This window comes from Podarcis muralis, chromosome 1 (genome assembly GCF_964188315.1).
Source record: "Podarcis muralis chromosome 1, rPodMur119.hap1.1, whole genome shotgun sequence".
NCBI lineage: Eukaryota > Metazoa > Chordata > Lepidosauria > Squamata > Lacertidae > Podarcis > Podarcis muralis.
Genome location: NC_135655.1, coordinates 28,210,351 through 28,226,140, shown reverse-complemented (window position 1 = coordinate 28,226,140; position 15,790 = coordinate 28,210,351). Strand labels below are relative to the sequence as shown.

Here is a 15,790-nt window from a genome sequence, read left to right as displayed (position 1 = left end):
TCTTAGGGGGACACACAAGTAACCGCCCCCCTTTTGTTCTTCCAGCAACCATTTGGGGCAGGTTAGGCTCCGTTGCGAAAGTGATTCTTGGTTTGGTTCATGACGTTCCTCTTATGCTGAAGCATCATAGCCCTGTCCGTGTTTCCGGAGTACTCAGAGTGTTGAGCCAGAGTGAGGCTGCAGTTCTCAAAAGAACATTAGAAAAGTCCTGCTGGGTCAGACTATTTAGTTCAGCATCCTGATCTTGCCGTGGTGAACCAGAAGTCTATAGGAACCCTGCAAGCAGAACCTGAGGGCAAAGGTGCTCTCCCCCACCTGCAGTTCTCAACAACTGGTAGGCATACTGCCACTCATTCTGGAGTATTAATAGAGTCATCATGGCTACTGCATTTATTTTTTTATTAGTAATATATTTTATATATCAGCTTTCCTCCAAGGAGCTCAAGGTGGCATACATGGCTCTCCCCACCCCCATTTTATGCTCACAACAACCCTGTGAAGTATGCTAGGCTGAGAGACAGTTACCAGTTCACCCAGGGAGGTTTGTGACTGAGCAGGGATTTGAACCCTGTTCTCCCAGGTCCTAGTCCAACACATCCTAACCTCTAAGCTAATAGCCACTGATAACCTTATCCTCCGTGTTTTAAAACTGTCCAAGCTGACAGCCATCACTACATCATGTGGCAGTGAGTTCCATAGAGTAACTTCCTTTTGCTTGTTCCATTTGCCCCAACCAGGGCCGTACACAATGTTCCAAGTGTGACCTCACCATTGATTTGTATAATGACATTATGATATTGGCAGCTTGTTTTTAATCACATTCCTAAGGACCCCTAACTTGGAAGTGTGCCTTTTTCTCAGCTGCCACATATTGACATTTTTAATTGAGCTACCCACCACTATCCCAAGCTTTCTTTCCTGGTCAGTCACTGCTAGTTCAGTCCCCAAGCTGAATTACAGTGCAGCAGCACTTTTCCCACCTGCAATTCCCAGCAGCGGGAATTCAGGAGCATACTAGCTCCAATGGGGGAGGTAGAACATCGCCATTGGGGCTGGCAGGCATTGACTGAATGCTATTTTTAAAAAACCTGTCTGTCACAGCTACAGGGACTGGCTGGGAAGTTGGTGACTCTACTCCTTATGCATTTCCTTTCCTGAATCACTGAGACGCTTCTTTGAAGCAGCCTCTTTCCTGCGGTTGGTGGGGAAAGAGTTCTAAATGGCTCCTCTTCACCTGCTGCAGCTGCACTTTGACATCACTCCAGACTTGACTTCACTTGGATTGCTTTCCAGTGACTCTGTTTCTCTTTTCTGGGGCTTTGTTTGGTGTAACCAAACAAGCTCTCTCCTCGCCACCATTTTGACAGCTCAAGCATAACAAACAGCTACTTTGCTCTTCCTCCGATTACTTTGTGAGATAACCTTTCCGTCTCCCCTATGGATTTGTTCAGCATTATTGCTGTATTTAAAAAACAACAACAACAACAAAAAAAACAAGCTGTGTTTTCTGATCTATTTTCTGGTTCACTTCTCAGTCTATACCAAAGATTGTTCCATTTTTCTTTGCACTCCAGGTTAACATTTGCTAAAGAGAAAAGCTAATAGGCATTCCGTTTGATTAGGTCATGGCTGCCGACACTTTAAAAATCAGCTGAAGAGGGCTTTGAATCTCAGGCAACTGCGTGTTGGAGCCAACGAGCCTGCTCCTTATTCCCAGGCAGTGCTTCATGACAAGGGCGAGCCTGCAGGAGCATCTCCAGCCGTTAATGAGAGCTCTTAAACCAGCCCTTTGAAAAGCCCTCGAGGCCCAAGCAGGACCTCCTTCCCACTTCCTCATTATGGCAGCCTCCACCCCCCCACCCCCACCCCATTCCCTCTGCAGCCCTTGGAAAGATAGCATTTATTTGACAGGGAGGCAGAAGCAACACAATGTGGGCTGTGTTATAGGCAAAGTGGGTTTTTAGTTACCCAGGTGAGAAAGAACGTGTCTGGACTTCAAAAGGTTTACTCTGGCAGTACAGTTTCAGGACCCCAAGGTGGTTGGTGCTGCCTGGGGGCCGCCAGGTTTGCAAGGGGGGGGAGTTCCTGTAAATGACAGTTAAGCAAATCCACAGCGTTATCTTCCATGCATGAGTCCAAACTGTCTGTGGAAAGCCTTCAGAACTGTGTTGTGTCTGTGGTACCTGCAGAGCCAATGGCACGAGGACAGTGAACATACATACAGGGAGACTGTTATGTACTGAAGTTCTCACCCTGGGCCAGCAGGGAGATACTGTAGATAGTTTTCACTCAGGTCCACATATGCAAATAAGGAATTGAAAGTGACGTTCAGTGATTGGATAGTTACAGAAAGTTGTTACTGTTGCATTGTAGTGGAGCTCTATATAAGCAGGCTGGCTGAACCCTTCAGTTCTGTTCTGTTCTGGGTTTGTGAATAAACAAAGAGCTGTTTGAAGAATCGCTGTGTTGTCTGATATGTTCACTCACAACTTAACAGAGACTGAATTGTGCACTCTTGATAAAGAGGAAAGCTTGATTTCTGTTATTTTAGTCCACCGGAGCTCTTCTGCTAAGTAGGTAATGAGGGGGATTGGCGGGGTTGGCTATTGTGAGATCATCCAAACAGTTTCCCCCCACCTGGGCAGCACACTAGAAAGAAGATGTGAACTGGCTTCAGGTTTCACGAGGTGCAGTTACTGCTGCCACACATCCTGACACTGTTATTTCCTTTTTTAAAAAATAAGTGGGCACTGCCTTAGGCATACATCTTGCAAATGTGGCAGTAGAGCAGAGGCTCAGTGCCTGTTCTCCTAACTACAGGTGTACATTGCTGGTGAAAGGCCATAGCTGGCACATGGCCCCAGATTTGATCCCTGGCATCTTTAGGATCCTGGAGAGATACACCCTTCACTGTAGACCAGTAGGACATGTGGAATTTTTCAATTCCAAAAATGACGAGTGCTAAAAAGTTGTAACATAACTTGGGGGAAAATATTTTGCTTAAATTAATATAACTTAGTTTTGCTTGGAAAAGCAACATATGTGTAAAATTGCATAGAAATAATTAAAAATGACTGCCAAGTACTTGCAGTTTGAAAACATACCAGCGCGAGTAGATAAATAGGCACCGCTGCAGTGGGAAGGTAAATGGCATTTCAGTGAGCTTTGGGACTCATCATGATGCTCCGTTGCACCAGAAGCGGTTTAGTCATGCTGGCCACATGACCTGGAAAGCAGTCTGCCAACAAATGCCAGCTCCCTCAGCCTGAAAGCGGAGGTGTGCACCACACCCCATAGTCAAATTCAACTGGACTTATCCATCCAAGGGTCCTTTACGTTTACCTTTAGCTAGTTATATTATAGTTAGTTAGTTAGTTAGTTAGTTAGTTAGTTAAGTTAGTTTATCAATCAGTCATTACCTGGCATTTTCAGAAGGTAAAATTAAAATTCTTTGGTTTTTCAAAAGCAGTTTGTTTCATCAAACATAGACTTATCAAGCTAAATGTCATCCAATCACAAATATAATAGCACATTTGAATTCCTCACACCCAATAACATATTTTTAAGACCCCCCCTGAACTGAAGAACTTTGCAAAAAATGGCACGCCCTAGTAGACCAACCTACTGCTATTCAGATATTTTAGACTACAACTCCCCTCATCTCTGTCCATTGGCCATGTTGCCTGGTGCTGATTGGATTTGTAGTCCAGTAACAACTGGAGGGCATCAGATTGGGGAAGACGGGTGTGGACCTGGATGGACCAATGGTCCAACTCAGTATAGGGCAACTTCCTATGTTACTAAGTGAGAACGAGCAGGAGAAACTATGTCCATCTGAGATGCTGGCTGTACTGGCGGAAGCATTCCAGTCCTTCTGTCCAAACCTCTAGCTGTGTTCTTCTGGCTGCTTCTGCCTCCTGCCCAAGTGGAAGATGTCACACTTTGTGGAAGGGCATAACAGCCAGTAGCTTTACAACTTCACTCCAACCTGAAGACCAGGCTGCCTTATTGGAAGACTTTCCTCACCTTCAGAGGGGAAGGGACAGAAACAGTCCATGAAATTATTAAGAAACAGTTCAATAAATGGTTTAGATAGAAGCAAAGTTCTTGTTTTCTGCTGCTATAACCTTAAGAGGCATCATAGACAGGCAGTAAGGTGATCATTCTCTGAAATTCTTCCTTTTGTTAACTAAATTACAGGCTATCTAGTGGGCAGGGATGGGAGATGAGCATGGCCGATAAGCAATGTTACCTAAGCGCCAAGTGATATGTAGACACTTTGCTTTCATTCGCTGACATGGTATCATTTGTCATTCATGCCATGCGATGAATATAAATGCCCACAGGGTCCAGCAAGCCAACAGTGCACCCCGGCCACCTTGCTACCTTGTCATCGGAGCACAGATATATAAATCACCATGTTCAAAATGCTGCGGATTCATGAGTTTATATTGGCAAATGTCCGCTGTGTGTGTGTATTGCACGCCAGGGGATGGGGATTCAGTAGGGAGTGTAGCATTCGAGACCACGGAGTCATACTTAGCCCATGGGCAGGGTGAGGACTTTATGGGCTCCTTGGTTCAGATTCCATACATCAAGACCAGGCTGTCTGCCTCTTGTCCTTAATTGTGCCTCTTAGCCAGTGGCTACTTCCTGCATGTTGCCCTGCTGACACCCACCTGCTCTCTTACGACATCCATCTCCCAATGATATCTCAGCATTGATTGCAATGGGACTGGTGTGTGTGTGTGTGTGTGTGTGTGTGCGTGCGCGCGTGCGTGCGCGTGCATGCACACACACAGTGGCGTGTTGCTCCCAGTGAAGCTGTGTTGCTTTGATTTTCACTTATCTTGTGTCACTAGATTTCATGATTTTGAGGATTCTGTCATTAATCCCATGTTTGTCCTGAGAAAATATAAACTCATGTACAAAGGGAGAAAAGTTTTGAGCCACCTTGAGTGTTTTGTGTTTCAAGATTCATTGCATGATTCAGGGTTCCACAGCAGTCATGAGTGGTCTTAGTTTCCTTTCTTATTATTCATAACATAACATAAATCATCATCATCATCATCATCATCATCATCTCACCAAATAGCCACTGATCACACTGGATATGCCTTTGTGAGCTGCATTCATACTCTTGCCACAGACACAGCTCCCCAGCATTCAACGTCTCACGTGGCAGCTGGGTTAAGTCACATCTCACCCGCCAGCTGCTCTAATCTCTCACCTGGGAGCAACCCCATCCATAACCAAACGCCCTTGCCATCATCACTCCCCAAAGGAGCGATCCAAAGGGCTCACTTGGACTTGATGCCTCCCTCTTTGGACCCCTTCTGTGTAATGGAAATAATAATGATTGCATATCGCATGAGAATGTTAGTAGGTATTATATGGTGAAAAATCGCCAAAGCACTCCATGGGTGAGAGCACCATTATCATTAGCAATTACAACTCATTACCCTTTCTCAGCATAGCAAGCTTGGGAAATCAAATCTAGGAGTTTTATAATAAGATGCAGGTTATTAATTAGCATTCATATGTAAAAAGCAGATTCTGCAAAATGAATCTTAAAAATTTAAACTGTGATTTAATGTGTGTATGTGTAAAAAGAAAGAAAGAAGTAAAACCCTGCAAATTATTTCCTGTGATATCTTTAGTAACCTGCCTGAAAAGCACAATCCTATGTCTACTCAGAAGTAAGTCCTATTGAATGTAAAAAGGTTTTACTCACAGGTAGCAGAGTCAGGACTGCAGTCTCAATACTTTCCCCCAGGCCCAGGGGAAAAAAATATACAACTCTTCTCTTCTTTGATCTTAGATATCCAAATACTGAAGAATAGTCACCCTGAAAGTCTTAATCCTAGACATGAGGCCTAAACAGCTACAGGAAAACCATGTTTCTGGAGACTGTGAGCATTTGATCGCAGCTGTGAGGGGATCTGGAATAGAACCATGGATGTGGGGAAGATTATTTATCCCTTTTCCTTGCTGAAGGTCCAGTCCAGATTCTGCTCTCCACTGCCATCTCTGAGACTAGAATTGGGAGGAAATTTCCCACAGACATCCACCATGTATAATGCTAAATGGCAATGCTAAAACTGGAGCTATTTTTTCCCAAATGTTGTTTGTGAGGGTGCATATGTGTGCTTTTTATATTTGAATACCTCTGGATGCATGAACTCACACAAGATAATCTTTCTGGTGCTTGAGTGGTACAGCAAATCTAAATCTAGTCCTCCCCCCTTGACCTTTGCATTTGTTGCATTTACCCCATCAGAAAAAAAGTACCCAAGCTCTTAGGCCAACAGCTGTGACAGGGACTGAAAGAAAGAAAGAAAGAAAAAATCAGATATAGCATTTATGTGTGACATATTCAGTAAGCGCTTGACCCCAGCCAGCCCAGCCTCACCAGATGCAAGCTGCTCCAAATTTCAACAGAAATAATGGATGCTGAACAGCAGTACTTTTGTGCTGCCCTTGTGGGCAATATAGACCTCATCTCTGACGATCAGGGATTGAGCTGGTGCCTGTAGAGCACAGGAAATAGGCAGAGGCTGAGGAGATGAACTGTGCTTTCCAATTCTCTCTGCAGTGTTTCTGAGCTCCCTCCTCCTCCTTCCCCACACCTGTGCTCCTGCTGGCACAGTGTTGCCACTCCTGTCCTTCACTTGCATAGGATGGGACTGAAAAGGAGTCAGAGCCATTCATCACCCTTCTCTCTTCTCTCTCTTTGCATTTCATGCCACTGACCTGATCCCCTCTTAAATGAGCTCTCCCAGTCAGGACAATTTGACAAGCTGAGGTTAGAGCATGTGGTGAGCTGTATTCGACTCACATCAGACCAACAAGGTCAAAGAAAGGAAAGGCCACCTTTTGTCTCTGACTCTTCGATAAATGCCCAACCTTCAAATATTCAAGCTCCATCAATACGGCGTGTGTGAGTAGCTTTTTCTGCTCAGATGTAGCACATTGGACCAAAGTATGAAATGATTTTTTCCAGGTCTGCATAAAATATGTACTTGTTCCTCCCTCCCTGCGTGTTACAATCAGAATATTAGGAGCCATCCTCTCTTATTTAAAAGTATCGAAGAAAGGTGTTTGGGTGGAGGTTGTTTCTGAAGTTTTCTGATGAAAATGGCATGACTTCAAGGTTGCTTATAAAGCATCAGTTCTATTTACGTGCTGTTTTATAAGGAAAAAAGTTACTGTACCTCATCATTAGTCTGAGGCAGCCTACTACAACCAATTAGAAAGGCAATGAAAAGCAAATCAGATATCTAATTGTTATGACAGCAGTGGTGTCAGCTTCCAAATGCTCATGCAGACAAATGTTTTGCTTTTGATGTCAGATGATTTTTCATGGAAACCCTGCTGTTGAACTTAGCATAGAGTGGCTTTTGAGTGCAAGCTGGGTATTGGAGTAGTCTCTGAAATGCTTAGGCCCAAGATTGGCGCAGCATTTTAGACTAGAAACAAGGGACTAATCCAGCAGTGGCCCATAGATCATTTCTTGAACAATTCACCAAAAAACAAGCAGCAAAGTAAATGCACTTTCAAACCAATTACAACCTGAAAGAATCTGTACTAAATTACAGTTTCCCTGAGTGGAATAATGGTGGTAAAATTTCTTAAATGAATGTTGGATTTCTCAGAGACTGATCATGTGCTGCAGGAGCTGAGGATTTTGATTTTGCAATGTTTGAAAGACAATTTAATATTTATTTTATATTATTATCAACTAAGGATGGGGGTGAAATTGCAACTGTGTTCAACATACAAAGATTAGAAGCAGAACCAGCATGCTTGGGGACGCTTGTGGCTGGGTTGTGTGAATGCCCCCCTCCATAATTAAAGCCAGCACACAGCTACACCTCAATACCTGAGGAGGACTTACACTGATTCTCAAAATGGACCTCAGAGATCATTTTTTGTACTATTTATTTATATTTACTATTTATTTATATTTACATCATCATCCTCCCTCCTCTGGTAGGAACACTGGGTGACTATATAACCACACACATATCCATATTAAAATCATATCAAATTCCTCTCATACTGTTCCAGAACTCCCAGCATTCAAAGGCCTGGGTAAATAAATATGCTTTCAATGCATATTCCATGGGAAGGAGGTACACCACAAATAATTTCCTGGGGTGTGTGAGAGAGAGGGAGGCAGGAGCAGGGAGAGGATTGACAATTGATCTGTTTGGTGTGCTGAAATGAGTTGCTTATATGCCATGATAGTTTCGTATAGCTGTATTTTCCTTCTTAAATCATTCTCTGCAATCGCCTGACCATTTTTCTTGATTTTTCTCGGAACCCCCCTGGTTTGTCGATATCTGTCTGGTAATGAAATGTCCAGCAGTGAAAGCAGCATCCCAGCTGCGGTCCTGATGAACCACACTGAGAAGCTATTACACATCTTTCCCCCGCTATATATTACTTTGCAGTATGCATTATATAATTATGCCACCAGTTCCATAACTAAATGAATTGCTTTAGGAAAGAGGGCTGGAAATAGTTTCAGCCCAACATGCAGCTTCCAAAAGCAAATTCCAATTGATTAATGCTGTCAAAAGCCACTTGCCCCTTCACCCTCTTTATGCTGCAGTATTGCAGCTAATTGACCTCTGACAATATGATAGGCCTGTTTACCCATCTCCTCTGGCACTAGATGGTCTGTCCTTATAGGATTTCTCCCAGAGCCGAGTGTAATTCTCACTCACACAGAGACTATATGCCAAGACAGACAGCTCTGGTTAGGGTGCATTCTGCAGATCCACTGCCATCACATGTCAGAGGGCAGAAGAGGGCAGCCAAGATGATCAAGAGTCTGGAGACCAAGACTTATGAGGAGTGGTTGAAAGAGCTATGTGTGCTTAGCCTGGAAAAGAGGAGACTGAAAGGAGATATGATAGCCATCTTCAAGTATCCGAAGGGCTGTCACGTGGAAGATGGAGCAAGCCTGTTTTCTCCTGCTCTGGAGGTGAGGACATGAACCAATGGCTTCAAGCTATAAGAAAGGAGATTCCAACTAAACATCAGGAGGAATTTTCTGACAGTAAGAGCTGTTCGCCAGTGGAACAGACTCCCTCGGGAGGTGGTGGACTCTCTCTCCTTGGAGGTCTTTAAGCAGAGGTTGGATGGCCATCTGTCCTGGATGCTTTCGTTGAGATTCCTGCATTGCAGGGGGTTGGACTTGATGACTCTTGGAAGTCCCTATTAGTCTATGATTTCACAAACATCCAGCAACTGGGATGACCAACATGATTGAGATTATTAACAATTAAAAGCTTTATGTGGCGCCTTCCACACTGTCTGCAAGTTTAAGCCTGGCTGTCATCTTTAATTGCCAGAAATCAATGGGTGTTATTTACAGTCTCCCCAAAGACATTTTGAGATAGGTGATATTTTCTTCAGCTGAGCAAGTTTCCCAGTCTTTGTCTCATTGGAATGGCCGTATTGGTTGCCGGTTGGTTTTCAGGCCCAATTCAAGGTGCTGAAAACCCTAAACGACTCAGGCCTCAAAAAGCTGAAAGACTGCCTCCTTCGCTACAGACCCCTTGGGCATTAAGAACTGCAGAGGTGGCCCTATTGGTTGTCATTGAGATATTGGGTATCCAAATAACTCAGTAAGAGGAATGAACGCCTTTTTGGTTTCTGGCAACAGGGAGTTCCACAGATCAACAGTGCACTGGTTTTGTGTGACTTTTCTAATCTCCCCACAAACAAATCAGGATGAATGCTCAACAATCAGATTGTCTGGAAACACCCTTAATTCATGGAGGAGGAGAACCTTTATTTTCATAAATAACATTTTAAAGTTATTTATTACTGGAGGGCTGGAGCTGGTGCAGCCTAGGGTTGTGATATGTCCAGAAATGGACAGACATGTCCTCTTTTGAAGGTCCTACATGCTATCTGGGGGAATTTTACATTTTCAAGCAAATGTCCTGGATTCTGTGCACTGGTGGCTCTGGTTCTGGCTCGGGAGCTTTTTGTGTCTGGATTTTTACCTCTTGAAATATGGCAACCCTAGTGCCAAACACTAGGGGGGGGAGAGGAAAGGAAACTGCTTCCCCTCCTTCCTTTTCTCCCCTGTCTTTCTCCTGGTCATCAGAAGAGGGATGGTGCAGTGGGGGATCCCCTGTTCCCCACCTCCCCAGGCCCTGCATGAATTGCTATATCTGTAATTCATGTTAAGAGATCAGAAGAAGAAGAAGAAGAAGAGTTTGGATTTGATATCCCGCCTTTCACTCCCCTTCAGGAGTCTCAAAGCGGCTAACAATCTCCTTTCCCTTCCTCCCCCACAACAAACACTCTGTGAGGTGAGTGGGGCTGAGAGACTTCAGTGAAGTGTGACTGGCCCAAGGTCACCCAGCAGCTGCATGTGGAGGAGCGGAGACGCGAATCCGGCTCCCCAGATTACGAGACTACCGCTCTTAACCACTACACCACTACACCACACTGGCTCTCAATGTGTGCCATCCATTAACATTATAAACAATGCCAGTTCAATTTGCTTATGAAGCTCTCACCACTGTATCCCAGTGAGAGCATGAATTCTGGTTTGCTGAAAGACGTGACACCCGCCACCTTCTTTCTTGAAAATGGGAAATAGTAAGAAGACATCTCTCACAAACGGAGCTTTAGCCAGCTGTTTGAAAACAGCTGTTTTTATCCTCTCGTGGTGTAACCATCAGTGCATTTGTGCATGCCTTCCCCCGCCAAAGTTTACAAACTTGCAGTGCAGTTATGCTGATGGAGAATAAATACAGCATGCAGAAGTTTCCTCAGAAGAACGTGATTGGCCAATAAATGACAACTGAGATTTTCTTCATGTCTAGGATGCAGACAACCAAGCTGTTCACTCAGCTTCTGCTTTTGGAAGTGTTTTAAGAGACTTGAAGCAAAGGGTTTCGCAGCTGTTCTAGGATCTGAACGGAATCCAGGTGCTGGGTCTACCATTTTACTCTATTTACAAGCAATAATATTTGTTAGGAGTTCACTCCTGGTGGTATATTTGCTCTATTGGTTGCTTACATCCCCCCAGAAAAACAGGATAATAATCTTCAGTAGTCATCAGGGGTCATAAAAATATGGTTTGTTAAGCTTGTAACAGGGGTGGAAACTTGAATAAAATATCGCAGGGGCTCAAGTAAGCCCTGTCCTGTATGGACACTATTTGAATGGCAATGCCCATCAACGGGGGGGGGGGGGGGTGGCGCAGACAACATTAGCCTCTGTCCCACTTTCCTTCCCTCCCTCCTCTCATGCCCTCTCACGTGTCTCTGCCTCTCAAAGGCTTGCACAGCTCTTTGTTGCAGCAGCGCTGGCTATAAGCTCTGCAGGCAAATGGTGCCTCTGGGAGACACCCCTCTTTGGGCAGGGGGGCAGCTCAGAGACCAGGGACAGCAGCAGCAGCAGCTGCCCAGAGGACTCCCAAGGAGAGGACACTGGGGGAACACTCCACAAGGGAAGGTGTTGGAAAAAGGGTGAGAGGTTGCCAGCTTTGCAGGCAAGGGGTGACATAACTGGGCTCCTGAGCTCCACAGGGGTGCTACAGAAAGAATTCAGTTGGTCAAGTGAGCCGTGGACTCAAAAAGGTTGAAAACCTCTGCTCTGCAGAGATATACTCACAAGCTTCTGTGATCGTTGATCTAAAATTTTGAAGTTACTTCCATCTACAGTTGGAAACCTATTTCTGGGGTAGTGGTACATAGCCTATTCTGACTGTTCATGATGTGGCCACCATGCATTGAACCAGCCTTTCGCTGATTGGAATCTAGCTGCCTTGTCACGTCAGTCCTCCATCCTTCAGGATCTCAGGCAGAGTCTTAGCACCTGGTCCTGGATCCTTTTAACTAGAGATGTTAGACACAGAATCTGAGACCTTCTGCATGTGCCCTGTGACTAAGCTAAGGGTCCTTATATGAGTCAGCGAATAATAAACACACTTTGCCCTATCCTTTCTGGTGTAGTTCAAGGCTTCTGCTGTAAGTCTCTACAGCACAGTGTAACTTCAACAATGTGCCAATTGGGCATCAGCAGGGGCAGTTGGATTCACTCATAGGAAGCTAGCAACCCTATCTTTTCTGTCCTTACATGTTCAGGTTTCCTTTTGTTGGCACTCATGTAAGTCATTCTGGCTCTCACAGTTGGCTGTTGCAACATTGCAGTTCAGTTTGCTATTATTCTCTTTGATGCTTGGAGACTTGTGTATGGCAGAAGGAACTGTGGGCTGGGACCAAACCCAGCTTGTTTGAGATTGTGAAGCAGATGTTCATTTCCATGTAAAATCTTATATTCGGGCGATATTTGTTTTCAATCTCAAGTTAAAACAACAGCAATTATGCAAATGACTTGGTTCTGAGTTAATTTGATGCAGCTCCCAACTCTGCCATGGCTTATCTCAAGTCTGCTCAAGTTGTGACACACTACGTCAAATGCACCTTGTATTTGCACTCACTGACTCCTCATTTTTACTTTCTGAAGCAGTCGACCAAACCAGTTTATTGAGTCTCTGGAGATTTGCTGGATTTATCTACTGCTGGTGTAGCCAAGATGGCACACTCAGATGCTGTTAGCCTTCAACTCCCATCAGTACCAGCCAGTGTGGCCAATGTTCAGGGAGAGTTGTAGTCCAGCAATATCTGGAAGGCACCCAGTTGCCTATCACCGCTCTAGCATTTGATTTAATTGTTTAATTACATGTCATGTGGCAATATGGGCTAGAGCGCATTTCAGACCTGTTTTTATCTTTCCGCTGCTTAATGGCAGCTTCTTTCTATGATCTCATTCAGATGTAATGGGAGAGCATGATCCCTTGATCTGAGAATATACTGTAGCAAATCTCAGGCTTATAAGCGCCCCCTCTTCTTCTTATATTCTTTGTATGGGAAGGAGGGAAGTTTAAAGCTGCTGTTTGTGGTTTGGAACAATCAACAGTTTACCATTAGAACCAAATATAGGAAACTGTGGTTTGTTCAAAGCAAAGTTAAGATATAGATTTATAACTATCTGTGGTTTGAAGAAATTAGAATTTCCTGAATTTGGGCATACCAGGAAACAGCAGTTTGTTCCAAATGGCAAATGGGAGGCTTAAACTTCCTACTTTTGAAGATGAAGTGGAAGTACACACTTTTATAATTGGAAACTATGGTCTGATATTAGTTTTATGTGTCAACACACCTGCTGTGTGTGTGTGGAAATGGTTTAGGTATGTTATTATTATTGTATTATTTGATTTTCTTTACAATACATGTTAGTAGTATTGCTGACATATTGCCACAATTTCCCTTTCTGTACAGAATGGAAGCAAAGCAGTTACAGCAATAAAAGTAGTATACTTGGACGTTCCGTCAGTTAAATTTTATTTGTTTGTTTGTTTTATCTATAACAATATGTATATACTGCTGTATCATAAAAATATATATCACAGCGGTTTACCACAGTATAAAAACCAAACAATAAAATCATGAAAAGTTAAAAACAAGTCAAAAATGAAAATAAATAAAAACAAAAACGAACGTCAATAGACCATTCTGGATGATCCCTGCATAGGCCTGGCAGAACAGAATCTTTTTTCAGCAGGCATTTAAATGTTACCACAGAAGGTGCCTGCTGAATCTTAATTGGCAGCGTGTTCCACAGGACTGGGGTGATGACACTAAAGGCCCAGTTTCTCTGTGAGATACATAAAGTTTCCATCTCTCGCTTTAGAAACATAAAGGGATTAACTTCTAGTTCAACATCAGGGTCCTAGTATGGATAACGGCAATTTTACTCAACTGGAGAAGCTATCCTTTTTCAAATATGTTGTTCTCATGACACACAATGCCTGTGTATGAACTAGCAATGCCCAGTTAATGAAGCTCTTCCCTAAATACATATAATGGGTCCATTATTTAGTGGACCAGCTTTCTATAATAATAATAATAATAATAATAATAATAATAATAATAATAATTTATTATTTATACCCCGCCCATCTGACTGGGCCTCCCCAGCCACTCTGGGCGGCTTCCATAGAAACCAAAAATACAGTAAAATATCACACGGTAAAAACTTCCCTGAACAGGGCTGCCTTAGTGGGATCTGAATTCAAAAGGTTTTTTAAAAAAATTATTCTCTCTGTTCTTTTCTTCATAGGAACAAGGCAAGATTGGTGTAGTTTTCAACATCGGAACAGTAGATATCTCGATCAAAGAAGAAAGCACCCCAGTCAATGATGGCAAATATCACGTCGTACGCTTTACCCGAAATGGTGGCAATGCTACTCTTCAGGTAGATGGTTGGCCAGTGAATGAACACTATCCTTCAGGTAAATGTCTAACTGAGAAATCTTTCTCTCTCATTCTCTCTTAAGGTTGGGCCTTAATACAGGAGCTGCACAGTATTTTGGTGCACAGCGTACAAATATTAACAGCTCCACCTGGAGGAGCAAAGAGCTGAACAAAATTTCTCTCAGTTTATAAACTATGTTCACCACGTTGGGTATAAGGTGTTTTCTGGAACATCCACATTTTAAGGAGTGGCACACATATGAAGTGCATGTAATGTGTCAAAAAACAACAACAACATACACATGTCAAATGTTGGAACCTCTGAATACAATCTGATTCTGCAGAGACAAAGTAACAAAAGTAGCTCTACCCAGTGCTTTTTTTCTAAAAAAAAATGTTTAGGGGTACTCCCATTTTCCTACTCATATTGAAATACTGCCCTTCAATGAGGCCAAACTTAGATTCACAAAATGTTTAGGGGTATGTGTACCCCTGCGTACCCCCAGAAAAAAGCATTGGCTCTACTCATAATCTGTATACTCTGGAATATTCCTGTAGGAAGTTGGGAAGAACATTTGCCATGTAAGTTGTAGACTGCTGCCCAAATGGTTTTGACAAACATACAATTGCTACTTGTGGCTTTTCTGAATCAATGAAAATGGGGTGTAGCATATAACGTCTGGGAAGGAGGAGCTACAATAAATTTAATATATCATGAACACTCTTGATCATTAACATTGGCACTGCTTGCTGTTGCTTTTATTCCTTCTTGGGAAAGTTTCCTGTTACAGCGTCACCACCAGAAATTGGTGCTTGGAATTTCAGTAGCACAAAATTTTTAAATGATTTTTTTATTTTATTTTTTAGCTGCCTTCCCTTTAAACACCCATAGGACTGAAAATCAACACTATCTGATTCATGCAATTAAAGGAGACATTTAGCAGTGGTTTCCTATTAAGTTGTCTAGGGCTTCCGGATTGCTCCTTCCCCTTAAACTTGCCTTGCTTTGCTGCGCTACTCTTCCATTCCCACTGCTGAAGAAATCTATTGGCTAGTAAATGCACTGCTGAACCAAGATGGTGCAGTGGGATAAGCAGGAAATACTGCTAGTTGGGCAAAGAAAGAAGATGCAGAGATTGCCAGTTCAGGGCATCTTCTGTTTATTGTGGGTATACTGAGTTTCCTGTTTATTAATTTTGTTCTTCAATTAGTTTGTTGTTTGATTGAAAGAGCACAGTTAATTGACTATTATTGCTTTTAAAAAATAAACTTTAATGAATTGGCACCCCTAAGGAAATTATTTTAGTAATCACATCTTAATTCAGGAACAATAAATAGAACCTCTCTTTCAAGTAATAACTGTATTTTCTCCCTCTGTAATGTGTTGTCATGCTTGCAGGCCAAAGTAACAGTGAATATAAAGGGATCTTTATCTATGGTTTGTGCCATATTGGGAGCTTCCTTCTGAAATTGCAAGGGCAGACTACAATATGTTTCAC

At 43.1% G+C, this 15,790-nt stretch overlaps 1 protein-coding gene across 24 annotated transcripts in view; it reads left to right on the top strand.

Moving 5' to 3' along the window:
• NRXN3 (neurexin 3) overlaps positions 1-15,790 on the top strand; it is a 1,192,693-nt gene that overhangs the window by 1,017,150 nt on the left and 159,753 nt on the right. For all 24 annotated transcript variants that reach the window (XM_077925136.1, XM_077925127.1, XM_077925120.1 and 21 more), the window contains one exon: positions 14,158-14,329. In XM_077925136.1, the coding sequence (XP_077781262.1) occupies positions 14,158-14,329 (172 nt within the window). The remainder of the gene's footprint in view (positions 1-14,157; positions 14,330-15,790) is intronic.